This window comes from Diabrotica undecimpunctata, chromosome 6, assembly GCF_040954645.1.
Source record: "Diabrotica undecimpunctata isolate CICGRU chromosome 6, icDiaUnde3, whole genome shotgun sequence".
Lineage (NCBI taxonomy): Eukaryota > Metazoa > Arthropoda > Insecta > Coleoptera > Chrysomelidae > Diabrotica > Diabrotica undecimpunctata.
In genome coordinates, this window is record NC_092808.1 from 112,511,332 (window position 1) to 112,526,211 (window position 14,880).

At 32.6% G+C, this 14,880-nt stretch overlaps 1 protein-coding gene across 2 annotated transcripts in view; it reads left to right on the forward strand.

Moving 5' to 3' along the window:
* The first annotated feature begins 764 nt into the window (after positions 1 to 764).
* Positions 765 to 14,880, forward strand: part of LOC140442786 (uncharacterized) — an 80,774-nt gene continuing 66,658 nt past the window's right edge. The window contains exon 1 of one of the 2 annotated variants that reach the window (XM_072533759.1): positions 765 to 937. In XM_072533759.1, coding sequence (XP_072389860.1) covers positions 859 to 937 — 79 coding nt within the window. In that variant the 5' untranslated portion in view covers positions 765 to 858. The remainder of the gene's footprint in view (positions 938 to 14,880) is intronic. The other variant, XM_072533760.1, reaches the window with a different exon arrangement.

The following is a 14,880-nucleotide window of genomic DNA, read 5'->3' on the forward strand; positions in this document are numbered from 1 at the left end:
CTTGCACCTTATGCTGGCTGAAATGAAACAGAAGAAGCCCGAACCCTTCAACATGAGATCAAATATGACCGGCGACCAAGCTTTAATGAGTTTATGTCAAATTACGCAGAGAGTTTTATTTAATCTCGCTACAATAATTATGTACTAAACTAGTTGTTACAATATGTACACATTCTAAACTTAATGTTATAAAACTTTAGTTTTTAAACACAATAAATAAATGTCTAATGTCTATGATTGGATTAGGATTGGGATTATTGTCAACTATGGTCACCATTCAGGCTTTCAAAACAACAATCCTTTTTTTGGTAGCGATTGCTAACGCTAGCTGACTATTAGAGTCCTAAGAAGAAGAATATTTTCAAGTATTTCTTTTTCAAATTTTAAAATTTACGTCGTCGTTAAGGATATGAAATTACCGAAACATTTTTTGTTTTAATATTTTAGTGTATTATATTATTTTTAATGTCTTTAGAAGTATTTTAAATATATCTATTAAATAATACTTATTTTATAGGGGGATGTTCAGTTATATTTCCCAAGAAAGGACAAAACAAACTTAATATTTATGACTCAGTAAGTACGTTGACGCTACAAAAAAAAACCGATATAAATTAAATTTTTCGCAGGAATTCTTTTTCATGTCCAAAAACCTGCTATTCATTTATCTTTAGTCTAATAAGGAGATGACCGGACTATACCGTTGAGTTTAAAACTTCTTCGCCAATATTATATGCGTGTCTTTTGGTACATAGAAGATCCGAAGGCGGGGCATAGGCTGAATCTGCTCTATAAAAGAGGCAGCCGTGACTGTGAAACAATTCGCGAATTGTCTAAATATCCGTAAAATATAACGAAATGGTATCAGTGAAAATGGTTTTAAAATGGTTTTGCGTTTTAGGGTTAGTGACTGCGGCGAATTCATATTTAACAAAAGGTGAGTTTATTAAATAATATAAATGATTTATTACTCTTCAATAAATTCTATTTTAAATATTCTGTTTTTAAAAACTTTAATAAATATAAATACAAATATAAGGAAATTAATTTCCTATCTTAGAATTATTATTTAACTTTTTAACAATTTGAATCCAAATGAAAATTAGTCAAAAGCTTACATTAAAGTTGCGTGAGTTATCAGATTTGTTAGGAACTTTTAGGTACATATAAATTATTATTTATTTATTTTTATATGATTTAAGACATTAAATCATGGTTAATAATATTAGTCGAGTCACTGTGAAGGAAAACAGGTCAATACTTCTAAATTTTTTATAACTGAATCGATTTTGCTAAACATTTTGAATTAGGCTTATCTTTACCCCTTCTTTAAAATATATATATGCGCAGGGTGCGCTTTTTATTTTAAAAGGGTGAAAACCACTCCTTATTAAAAAAATATTAAAGCATTTTATGGATTAAAATCATGTTAAATTATGCAATTGAAATATTTTAAATTATAATAAGATATAATATTATATTGTGTAGGGGAGAAGAGGGAGACTTGATCCCACCGTTAGATTTTTTCAGACAACTTTTTTTATAACCGATCTAGAACCTTGATAATTTAGTGGAACATTACAAATTTTTCAAAGTTTTGGGTGTTATACACCCGAAAAATATACTGCTAATAAATAACGAGTTTTTGTAGAATCTAGTAATAGAGAAAAACTAATCATGTCTCCCCGTACTTCGGGAGACTTGATCCTTGTGTATGGGTGACTTCATTATACCTTCCCGGATTTACAATATTAAAATAAAACCAAAAATTGGATGCTGAAAACTAACTTAACTCAGTCATGACATAAAAATAGAAACACTTTCTGGAAAAAAATTATATTCAAAAAGTTATAAAAGTAAAAAAAAATATTGTTGAATATTGAACATACTCAGTGATTTAGGAAAGACAAAACATCCTATGCGCTTACTGTAGGTCCTAAAAGTCGGGCTTGGTAACTTTTTTAAAATTTGGTCACGTGCGACTTCACCCATGTCTTCTTTTTGTGGCCACTTAAAGGTTTTGTCATCTCTTTTTTGGGCAGATTTGATTTTAAAATCCTCTTTCTTTCTTCCCGTTATTTGTCCTACGTAACAATGGACTAAGTTTCTTTCGGAGATAAAGCTTACAATTACCCAATCTTGCACACTCAATTCAAACTCGTCAGCTTCTGCTTCTGATTCACATTTAGTATCTGTCTCTACTTGCATTTCATCATTAGGATCATATTCAGACTCTGACGATGGTAGCATAATGTCACTGCCCCCCGAATTTGAAGATTCCCTCAAATCCTTAAGTTTTTGTTTAGTGATTTTTTTAAGTGCTCTTACTTTGGCCTTTTGCTAGTTTTCTAATTTTTTTTCTTCTTTAGCTCTAACTTCAGCGTCAAGCGCAAGTTTTTCTGGTGTAGCTGTAAGAATTTTCTTGTTGCTCGCTTTCTACCCTTTTTTGAAATCGTGGGCCCGGCTTTAGGATGAAGTCTGATCATTTCTGGGCTACTAAAATTGGCAGATGTGAAAGGTTGGTTACTGTGCTCCATTGATGTTTGTTGTAGCTGATCATTTTGTGAAGTATCTCCATTTACAGGATGTGATCTAATTATTTGCTGTGTGGTAAAAGTACCAGTAGAAGTAAAAGTCTGGTTTTTGTCCTCTATTTATGTTCGTCGTAGTTGTTGATTATGTGAAATCGATCCAGTTGAGGAAGATGGTCTAATTATTTCAGGGGTGTTGAAAGTGCCAGTAGAAGTGGAGGGTTCGTTATTGTTATCTATTGCTGGTGTTGCAACATCAAACTGAGATAAAGTGGAATTATTTTCCGGATCTTCGCGATCAGTAACATACGCCAACATAAAATCTTAATCGGTAAAAATATTGGAACTGAAAGGCCATATACCCGTAACTCTGAATCCGCTTTCAATATTACGTGGAGTAAATGCTAACGGGAAAGCGTAAGCTAAGCATCCTCTGATTTCGTATATTGTAATTGTCCTTCCTGGGTGGGTCATCATCCAATCATCAGAGGCAGTATTATAGAAACTCTTGAGAGGGTCAAATACACTCCTGTCTAACGCCGGGAGCTTATGCGACGTGTGTGGTGGTACGGTAAGAAGAATTATTCCGTGTTATTTGGCATACGTTATGGCTTCGAGAGTAACGTGGTTATCATGATTGTCCATTATGATTAAACATTTATTGTCGGTAGTCGCCTTTACATGTTTTTGAAAATGTTCCAAAAATTTGATAAAATTAGAAGCGGTCATCCATCCACTTTCATAAACTACGCCGGTGGTCCCTGGTAGGCTAATATCAATCAAAGGCGGTATATGGTTTCCAATTGCATTGATTGCACAACAAACAGTTACTGTTGCTCCACGTTCCCCTGGCGTAATTTTACCAACGTACTTTTCACCTTTGCATGCAATGATCTTCTTTGGCTTATGGACAGTGAAAAGTCCAGTTTCGTCCATCCAAATTGCTTCTGGTCCAATTCCATGGTTTTCAAGAACTGCCTTTAAATTTCCGAAAAATTTTGATACATTATTTCTGTTAAAACTAGTTGCTCTAGAAAGACTAGTTGCTTCCGGAGAGCGTAGTGATAAGGTCTTCATCCTCTTCAGAAATCCGTATAACCTGTCGTAATTGGCTTGCTTATGTTTATTCAACGAAGCAGGTATTTTTTTACTATTTCTTACGACAAACTCGTACGCCAGTTCTTTTGCTTGTTTTCTCATAAGGTCATGGTGTAATTTGCTGGCAACATCTAAATAATTTTTAAACACATTTTCCTCTGCATTTGTGAATATTTCAGCCTTCTTGTAATCAGGGGAGAAGAATATTTCAACATTTCCGGATCGTTGTCTGCGAACGTATTTTTTAATGTTATAATATTTATTTGAAAACGACTTGCCGCTCCCTTGAGAGATGTACCGTTATTAATAACGTCTAAAACAGCTTCTTTTAACCTCTGGCTGTCGACTGGTGTTCTTTTCTTGGCTCGTTCCGTCCTTTTGTATTGACGTGGCATATCTATAAAATAAAAAACATTCATCTATAAGGAGTTTCTGGGAGACTTGACCCCGGGATCATATCTCCAAGATAAGAAGGAATCAAGTCTCCACCAAGAGGCCATTTTAATATTTTAGTCTATAAAAATATGACAACAAACTAGAACTCACTGCAAACTATGCAAAACTTAAACTAAATGATTATGGTGTTAAATAAAAATTATACGAAACACTAACCTAAACAAATAGTAAAGAAAATCAACTTGAAATAATTCTGAAAACACTTCTCGGTAGGGACAAAATAATTGTTATGAACACGTGCTCTTCGTTTTTTATTCTAACGAAAACTAAATTACATGGGATCTACTGCCATGACTAACAGCTACGCTATATTGCCAGTTTTATAATTCTAGGCTGCTTATTTACTGAAATTTTAAAGAGTGATCAAATCTTCCATATGATCAAGTCTCCCTCTTCTCCCCTACTATCTCAACCCTTCAACAATCTTAAAACCGCCACTATTTTAATAAAAATAATTCTAAAAAACCGTTCAAACAGGTTCAAACGTTTTTGTAATGCATTTATATCATCTACAATGTAATTAATTCCCTCCTTATATAAAACAATTTTGTTTAATTGCAACACTTCAACCGTTAAGAACTACCCCCTGTGTCAAAAATATATAAAAAGTAATTTTCAACAATCAAAAAAAAAAAGATAAAATAATTAGGAAAATAGAAATAGAACAAAAACAATAAAAATACAAAAAAAAAACAAAGAACAGCAAAAAACAAAAAAAAAAACCAAAAAAAGCAACAAAACAAAAATAAAAGAAAACAAAACAAAAAACACAAGAAGATAATAAAAGAAAAAAACAAAATAAAAATATATCAAAGCAAAATGTATGTATCCATAAAAATATTAGGTATATGTAGTACTAACATTGATAACTGATAACCAGAAAATTTTGACTATGAATCTGCAATCAATAACAATTAAAATTCAGTCGATTTTAACAATAAACACAAACAAGTCTGGCTAATTGGCTCTGCCAAACCCATTTTTCAGAAAAAAAAAATACTTCAAAAGTTTGAAATGTACATTTATATTTAAAAATTCCTTTCTTGTCAATAAAACATTTTGTAATTGGTTACTTATTTTCAATAATTAAAAAAAAGCCCTTGTGTCAAAAGTCATGCAAGAATTGCGTTAATTTCAAACACTGTTATTTTGTATTTATATTTGATTGCTCATAAAATTTTCAATCCTTAAAAACCACCGAAATGGTGCTCACGAAACAAACTCCCACGAAAAACTAAAAAAATTAAGTATATTTCCGGTATTTCCAATATATTTAAATAAAGCATTAATATAATACAGAAAGTTGATGTTCCAAAACACAAATTTTTTATATGCTCCTAAATTTTTTTCCAATAAATGCAATTGAGTCCATTAAAAAAACCAAAAAATCAAAACAAAAAAAATTAATATTTTTGTCAGAAAAAAGCTAGGGGAGTGTTGAAACCATCAACAAAAATTGTCGTAAATAATATCATAAGAGAAAGTTTTACCTGTAATATTTTCGACTGGTATGAAATTTTGTTGCATGTCAATTTTCGCGAATTAAATTTTGACACTTAAAGTGATTTTGTCAAAATTTCATAAGCGAAAATTACCAAAAGGCAACAAACTTGAATAAAACCGGAAGAAAATTTTGCCGGTAAATAATTTTCTGTCGAATGAAATTCAACAAGACTATTTCACGAGACAATTAATGCACCATATAAACGAAACATAATCTTTATTTATTTGTTAACAATATTAAATGTACAATTATTATAAGCTATAGTAGTTTGCCCATTCTTTTCTACCAAAGCATGATTTTGTGTATTATTGACCTATAGCATTTGGGAACTTAAGGGTCCTGCTTCATTTGTTGTTCTGAGATTTTTGGTCAACTTATGATGGTGACTGGAATGCAGCTGCAGATATGGTTTTAGAGAGCTTGCATTTGAGTGACTCGTTAATTTAATTAACTCCTGTTCAGAAACACCTTGCTTGAACAAGGCCGACACAGCTGAAGATCGATGAGAATGGTTTGTTATTTTGTTTTTTTTTTGTGTCTATTCCAATTTTTTCAGCACATTTTTGGACATATTTGTCCACTTAGATACGGTGTTGATTCCAAGTAGACAGTTTTTGAATCAAGATCCATCCTTCCAGTTGGGGTGAACGGTAAGAAACGAGTCTGTCTGATAAAATCTTTGTTCCCCTTTTTTCGATTAATTTCAAAAATAATCTAACCGAACATAAATTTTCGTTTGATGAATTTCTTACCAGCCATTTGCTGATTGCCAAACTTTTTGAACCGTCTTGATTTGTTTTGGAAAAAATGCTGTTGTATTCAATTCGGCCCGTAAATTCTCCCACATCGTCAAATTCCTTCTGGAAAAAGTGAATCTTGCAGTTTACGGCCTCATTGCTTCTCCAAGCAAGTTCAAATAAGCAAAGGTGAAAAAACTTTTTTTGTGCTTCATCGGGAGTTTCTTCGTAGCTTTCTTGAACACTTTGAAACTGTCTCCGCTTGGTATCTCTGGCCAATCTTGCACATTTTTGAAAGATATATCTGTGAAATATATCCTTGTACCATTTTTGCTGTAGTATTCAACATGGACTTTACAGACGACTCTTTATAGTCTTCGCCATTGCCGTTTTTCATGTTAAAGGCATAATCCTCGAGAATTTTTGCTAGTTCCGTTATGGTAGTACATATTTCAAGCGTTAAAATTCTCACCCTTAGAAACTCCGAAAATTGGGTCCAAATAGAGCTTGTGGACCTCTGCGTGTTTAATGGGACATTTTCCGAAACCAATTTTTTGATTTCATCACCTGACTGGCATCCAAATCTTGATTTTTGTCTGGATTCATTATATCTGCCCAAAATTGATTACGCCTAAATGACGTTTGTCAATCTGACAAAAACAGAATTACCAGACACCTTCGTGACGGATCTGTCATAATTTTGTAGCTGAGAAATCACGGACAGGAAGGAGTTTTGTCAGTAGGAAACGTGGCGTTGCTACGACGTTTTATCAGTTAAAAATAGTCTAGTGAAATAGTCTGTAAAATCCTTAATCAAATAGATAAAAGACTCTTTTTACAAAGTAAAAGTAAGTAAGTAAAGTAAGTAACACGTTACTCTTTGTAATAGCAAAAGATTTTGACAAATACAACAGAACTAAGACTTTGATAGTAAAATTTAAAAAAAGCAAAGTAGGCCATGATACCCGAATAGTCGGTTCTGATAACATACTTTTGATGATGATGATGATGATAGTGTGTTTGGCATGGAAACCAGTCCCCCTGCCACAGATTTTTAAATGATTTATGTTATGTTTATCAATTAAAAACTTGATTGTACTAAATTTATATTATATATCCGGATGCATATAAGTGATTACATATAAGTTCGTATATAGATTTCTGATTCAATGACAGTAGGTGGGTTATGTTTACTGGAAGTTGCACATTACTTTTAACTAGGTTTTCATAAAACGTAGATGAAAGTGCTTTATTTTTAATACATCCAAACAGGATGTGATTAACATCACACTGGGAAATATTATCGCATAAACACTTTCCTGATTCTATAATGTTTAATCTAGCCAGGTGAGCAGGAACAGCACCGTGACTAGTTTTTAATCTTGTGATAGTTGCTGCTGATCGTTTAGATATATTATAATGGAATATGTGTGGTAATTCTGTTAGGGATGGTAACGTAGGATGGATCTTGTAATAATGATTATTTGAAGTATTCGCCAATATTTTCCATCTGTCTTGCCAGTTAAAATTTATTTTTTTAGTATAAAAATTGATTAGGTCTGATACTGTGTAAATATGTTCTTGTATACCTGAATGAGTAGAATCCTTAGCGAGCTCTTCTACTATTTCATTACCTTTTATCCCGGAGTGACTTTTTGCCCAAATAAATGTTATATCTTTGTTTCTCATTTTTTGTTTAATGTCACATATTAGCTCACATGTTTTATGGTTTAACTCAGTATTATTAAGTCCACTAAGAATTGACTTAGAGTCTGAGATGATCACAGCATCTTGCAAATTTGCGTGCTCTAGCCAATCCAGAGCTTTCCTAATAGCTACCGCTTCTGCTGTGTAAATAGAGCAATGTGGAGGAAGTTTTATTTTAAGTGATTTGTTTTTGGAAGGAATATACACTGCAAACCCTACTTTCCCATCGTTCAGTTTCGAGCCATCTGTGTAAATTATAGTTTTATTAGTATATTCACTCAATATGGAGTTCAACAGCTTGTTATTTATTTGATGTGAATCTGAATATTTCGGAAATATAATATTTAATTTTTTGAAGATTGTATTAAATTCTAATTTATAAGATGGTTTAATATAATTTGTTGAAAGTGTAACCGGTAAATCATTGGTTTCCAGAAAGGCATCTGCTAATGGTGGTGAATTTTTTATTCTCCAATAATTGTTTACTAGATTTTGAATGGATAATTCATACAGCATACTTAGTAGGCCACTTGTTCTAGCCCTTAATTTTAATACATATTGTGTTGCTAATAAATTTCTACGATATTCTAGTGGCATTTCATTACTTTCAGCAAGTAACAGGGGACATGGTGTTGATTTCATAGCACCCAAAGTTAATCTCAAACTTTTAAACTGAATACGATCTATTTTTAGTAAATGTGTTTTGCTTGCTGATCCGTATAACACACATCCGTAATCCAAAATTGATCGCACGTAAGTCCTGTAAAACATCAATGCAACTTTGGGATCAGCACCCCATTTCCTGCAAGTGACACATTTAAGGAGATTGATGCCTTTCTCACATCTTTTTTTTACGTATTGGACATGTTTAGACCATAGTAATTTGGGGTCTAGGATTATACCAAGATATTTATACTCAGTGACAACGGGTATATCATATCCTGACAGGTGTAGACTATCAGGCGTACGTAACCTATGTCTTGTAAATATCATAATGGCAGATTTTTCTGGGGATATAGTAAGTTCGTGGTCTTTAGTCCAATTATCTACTAGTTTCATGATGTGTTCCAGGACCTCCACACAATCGTCATATGAATCACGGACGGAGTAAATACATATATCATCGGCGTACTGTATACATTTTATGGAATCAACAAAAATGTCGTGTATACTTGCCGAAAATATGTTGAAGAGAATTGGGCTTAATACAGACCCCTGTGGTAATCCTGTATGAGTTATTCGTGGACCATATAACTGATTACTATGGTCTCTGATATATAAAGTTCGGTTGCTAAAAAGATTAACTATATTAGCGGATAAATTTGTGGACAACCCCAGTTTGCATAACTTTGAATGCATTACTGTTAAATTAACACAGTCGTAAGCGCCTTTAAGGTCTAGAAAGAAACATGCTAAATATTTATTTTTTGAAAAATTTAATTGGATATCTGTTGTTAAGTGACTTATTGCATCTAGTGTTCCCAGACCAGATCGAAATCCGTATTGAGTGCTTGGCAAAAGATTATAGTGTTCGACTGTCCAGTTAAGACGATTTTTGATAATTCTTTCGAAAGTTTTTGTTATACAAGACAATAGAGAAATGGGTCGATAAGACGATGAGAGAGTTTTGTCTTTGTTGGGTTTGATAAAAAGACATATAATTGTTTCTTTCATTTTGTCAATGTAATTTCCTTTCAAAAGCCAATCATTAAATATTTTTAATAAGTGATTTTTTGCCTTATCGGGAAGGTGGTTAATTATGGAATAAGTAATATAATCTTTCCCGGGCGCAGTAGATTTTGATATTTTAATAGCTGCATCCAGTTCTTGGATGTTTATGGGATTTTCTAGTAATTTAAATTTACTGGAATTGCATATTGATACGTGTTTTAATTGGTCTTGCACGTATGGTGGAGCGAACTTGTCAAGTAACTCTTCTATTAGCTCTGTTGAAATTGGTTGTGTCTTTGAATGATAATTTTTGTTAGCCATTTTATTAACAAATTTCCATATTTTGTTGAGCGGTGTATTTTTATTGATAGTATTTACAAAGTTGATCCAAGATGTTTTTTGTTTTTTCATAAAAGCAACTTTGCATTTGGCTTGGATGTGTTTAAATTTTAAATAATTTTCAAGATTTGAGACAATATTATACTCTCGAAAAGCTTTTTTTCGACACGATATTAAATTTTTACATTCGTCGTCCCACCATACGGGAAGACCGGATTTTGGTTGAAATGATTTTTGAGTAATCATAGCAGAGTCTGCAGCTTCGCTAATTGTTTTTATTAAGTTATTAAACATTTCCAAAGATGTAACATCTATAGAATGAGTGTCTAGAAGGCATTTTTCTAAGTAATTTTCAAATATAGACCAGTTCGCTGAAGACTCTTTCCATTTTGTGGAGGTATGGATTGTTCTTGGGGAATATTTCAAATCTAGGGTGATTTGGATAGGGATGTGGATTGTACCTAGTGAGTCATTTAGAGGATTCCAGGTAGTAAAGCCTGTTAAATGAGGAGATACTAATGTTAAGTCAATCATTGAAGGACGTTCGTTTGGTCTGGATATTTTGGTTGGTCTTCCGTCATTGAGTAAAATTAGATTAGTATTGTCTAAAGCGTCAGCTAAAATATTACCTTGTGCACTATCCTATATGGAACCCCACCTACAGTGATGACTATTAAAGTCGCCCCCAATTAAAACTCTGCCTTTTATTTGTCCAAATAAATTTTCCCAATCTTTGGATGAGACATATATTTTAGGAGGTTTGTAAACACATACTATTGATAATTTAACTTGTTCTAGAAAGACACCGCAAACCTCTATATTTGGATTATAATTTGTTTTGAATTTTATATCTGAAAAGGAAATGTTGTTTGCAACTAAAACAGCAACGCCTCCATAGCCATCACGTCGATCAACTCTAACATTATTAAAACCTTTAATATATAAATTTTTATTTTGTGACAACCAAGTTTCGTTCAGAAGAATGACATCAATTGTATGACTTTCTAGAAAATTAAGCAAATTAGTCTTTTGTTTTATAATAGATTGGCAGTTCCACTGAAGAATATTAAGTGTTCTATGATTCCCCATCACTATCGTTGTCTGATAAACAAGAAAGTATATTTCTGATTTCATTTTGAGTGACTTTTTGGAATTCAACTGAGACTAGTTTGGGGTCAATTTGTTTAATTATTCTTTCTAAAGCAAATGGAATTTCTTGTAGAATTTGTAATTGTATTTTTTCTTTATATGCTATAAACTCATTACGATATGGGTTAGGAATTATAGGATGTGACACTGATTTTGTTTTAGAAGTTGAGGGAAATTGTAAGGCAGTTTTACATTGAGTCGGGGATATGGCTTTTCGTTTAAGAGGATTAGAAGTTTGTTTAGGTTTAGGAACGAATGAATTGTTTACTGTACGGTCATTTTCCGCAGTCGGGAGTTGGGGAAAGTTATTTAAGTTGCTAAGCAATTCAAATTTATTATGTGTCGTGATTTTGGCATAGGATGGATTTTTTGCTAAAAACTCAGCTTCTTTAAATGTAGTATTCTCAATCGCCATTATTTTTTTAATATTATATTGATGTTGATAAGCTGGGCATTGTTTCGTTAGAGTCGTATGATCGTTTGTTTTACAGTGAAGACAATATTGTGAGTTACTACAACGGGAGTTGTCTTCGTGTTCTTTGCCACAATTTTTACATAAGCTGAAAGTGGACTTACACTGTCTGAGAGTATGACCAAATTTAAAACAATTTAAACACTGTACCACAGGGTATATGTATTGTTCAACTTGAAACCTTACCAAATCTAACGTAATATATTGAGGAATAATATTTCCTTCAAATGTTAAAATTACCATTTGCCTAGGAACAAAAATAGTTTCATTATCTGAATCAATAAGTTTTCTTTTCATACGTCTTACCTCGGTTATTTTTTGATCGGAAATAATATTATTCATCATATAATTTTCGTCCAAAAAAGTATCAACTTGTCTAATTATTCCTTTTTTGTGATTAAAAAAATTCGGAATGTACGCAATAAATTTGTTAGAAATAATTATGTCGTGATTGACTAAACTATTTGCACAAGTGTAAGAATTAAAAATTACTTTCACTTTATTTCTACCGACGAGTTTAATATCGACAACATCTTTCTTAAAAAAGTTATTAATGAATAAATAATGACCTACTCGGACTGGTGATAAACGTTTAATATTTGGGTCGATGGACTCGACAAAAACAAAAAACGGGCCTTTATCAGAGGATTTATACCTATTATTTAAATCAAAACGGGCACTTACTGCCTCCATATTATTTTCACCTTTATCAGGGGGTGGCTTTTCGCCACCCGAAGAATCATCCATTTTTAAATATAAAGAACAATCCTACCTTGTTTTATTATTCCTTACTATTTAAAAAACTAAACTTTAACTGCTTAGAAATTGAAAACTAATTAGCACTTAATTGATGTGGACACTATCGATGCCAGCACACAACTCTAACATACTTTTGTTTTTTATGGTTAATTTTGACCTACAAGTTTAATATTTCAAAATAAATAAAAGAAAACTGTAAAGGAACTCAAAAACTCCATTTAGTAGTAAAATAACATTTATATGCATAATTCACACTAAAACACTTTAATTTTTCTCTCTACACCTGCACATTCCGTATGGTACCAATTGCTACACTTTTGACAACGAATCGAGGTCTCTTTTTGGATATTTAATATAATTCATTGCAGTGGAGACAAGCTCCATCAGATACATGGTCGCTTTCATTCCTTCTGACTTCTTCCTCTTCTTCGCTTTCATCAATTAATCTCTTCGTGGTTTCATTTTTCTTCCTAAGCATCTTCCGTCTTTTCTTTCTTCTTCTTTTTAGCCTGTGCAAGTTGTACTGCTTCAATAGCTGGTGAGTTGTTTAAAACACCTGTTTTCCCTCTTTTTTGTTTTTTTCTTAGGGCATGCTGTGGTGCAGGCGCTTTAGGAATCGGCGATATTTGAAGGAGAGATTCCTTAAATTTTGTCATTTTCTTTTCGTCTGGTTTTGGAGAATTTGATTTGGGACCTACTTTTGAAGAATAGGCTGCCTCTTCAGCTGGTTCTTCAACTTCAGTTACTTCATTTGGCAAGTCATTTTCGTCATTATTTACAATATTTGTAGTTTCAGCACAAGCGAAAACATAATCAGGAAATATATCCATGTTTAGCGGCTGAATTCCTGTTTTAGAAAAACCGCTCAAAGCATTTTCTATTGTTGCTACTTTTTTATATACATTACAAAATAACTCCCCTACCTGACTGTGCGTCACAGCATGACCTAGATTTGATGCCAACCACTTTTGAATTTCCTGATCATAATAAATGGTTAACGCTTACGTCCAATGGTTGTAAACAATGCGTGCTATGAGGCGGAAGACAAAATAGAATAATACCATTTTGTTTTTCAAATGGCAATAATCTAAGAAAGTTGTTATTATTTCCATGTCCATCAACTAATAAAAGCACTTTCGAGGTCAACTATGGTTTCTCTCAAAATCTTCAAAATCTCTAAAATGTATGAGCTGTTTTAAAAACAAATCTTCATTAACACATTCATTTTCTTGGCACAATCCTAAGCAACCTAGCAAAGCGTGGTATAAAAGATCTTGTTTCATTTTTTCCTCGGATATATGATACCGGGAGGAACAAATGTTCCAACCGCATTCATGGCACAAATCACTGTGAAATGAATACCTCTCTCTGAACTTGACAATATGACAACTGAGTATCTTTGCAGATCTGGAATGTACAGTAGAGAAGAAACTTTCATCCACATTCCAGATTTGGTTTGGTGACAGATTATTGTCGTCAATAACCTTTGTCAACGTTGAAAAAAATTCCATAATTTTTGGTTTATTAAACGATTGGGATTTAGCTAATAAAGTTTTTTCTAGTAGTCGCAAACTTATAGAAGGATTTCTTTTTAAAAATCCGCGCACCCAATCCCATCCTGCTAATTTCTTTGTTTTGTTAAAAGGATGTGGTAAATAGTTGGAGTCTGTTATTTCAAATGCCAGTCTACTAAGAATTACCATATTTAAATCAAAAAAATGAACTTCATGATCTCTTAAAAGGGTGATCATTCTTCAAACTCCTTGCTAAATGTAGGACGCTTACCACCCAAATAACCTTTACTGAAATCTGTAGCAAAAAGATTTTTCTCATGTCTCAATTTTTGTAACCCTTTTCCAACCCATATGTTTGTTTCTTACTTTTTCCAGCGCAGATTTCATATCATCTTCTTGCCAAGACTGCCTTTTTTTATTTATCAAATCGCCCAATATTTCTAAAATGAAATATATATGAGAATGCTGCATATGGCTATAATGGCACCCTATGCCAATAAAGCCTGACGTTTAAGGTGCAATCATTGACTAATACGCAACTAAGAAAACAAACTTTTTTTACATAACCAAATTCTAACCTTACTTATTTCTGACTTTAATAGCACGCACACAAGTCATGTTTCTTAACATAATAGAAGTATTATAAGCTTATTAGGTACCTGTCAATGATGAATCAGCACCCACAAATTTTTTAAAACTTCTTTATTTTGATAACCCAGCTTACTTTAACGTTGCCGTCGAATACAATGGCGTTTACGCATTTATGCAGGGTGCCATACCCAGGGTGCCATCACAGACTGATCTCCAATACATATTTTTATAACCATTTTCACGTACCTTTTATAGTTTTAGATTTATTCTGAAAAAATGGTAAATTTTTAGACAATTTCAAAAAAATTTAAACATGATTTTTTAAAAAAATACGTATTCTAAATCGGCTAAA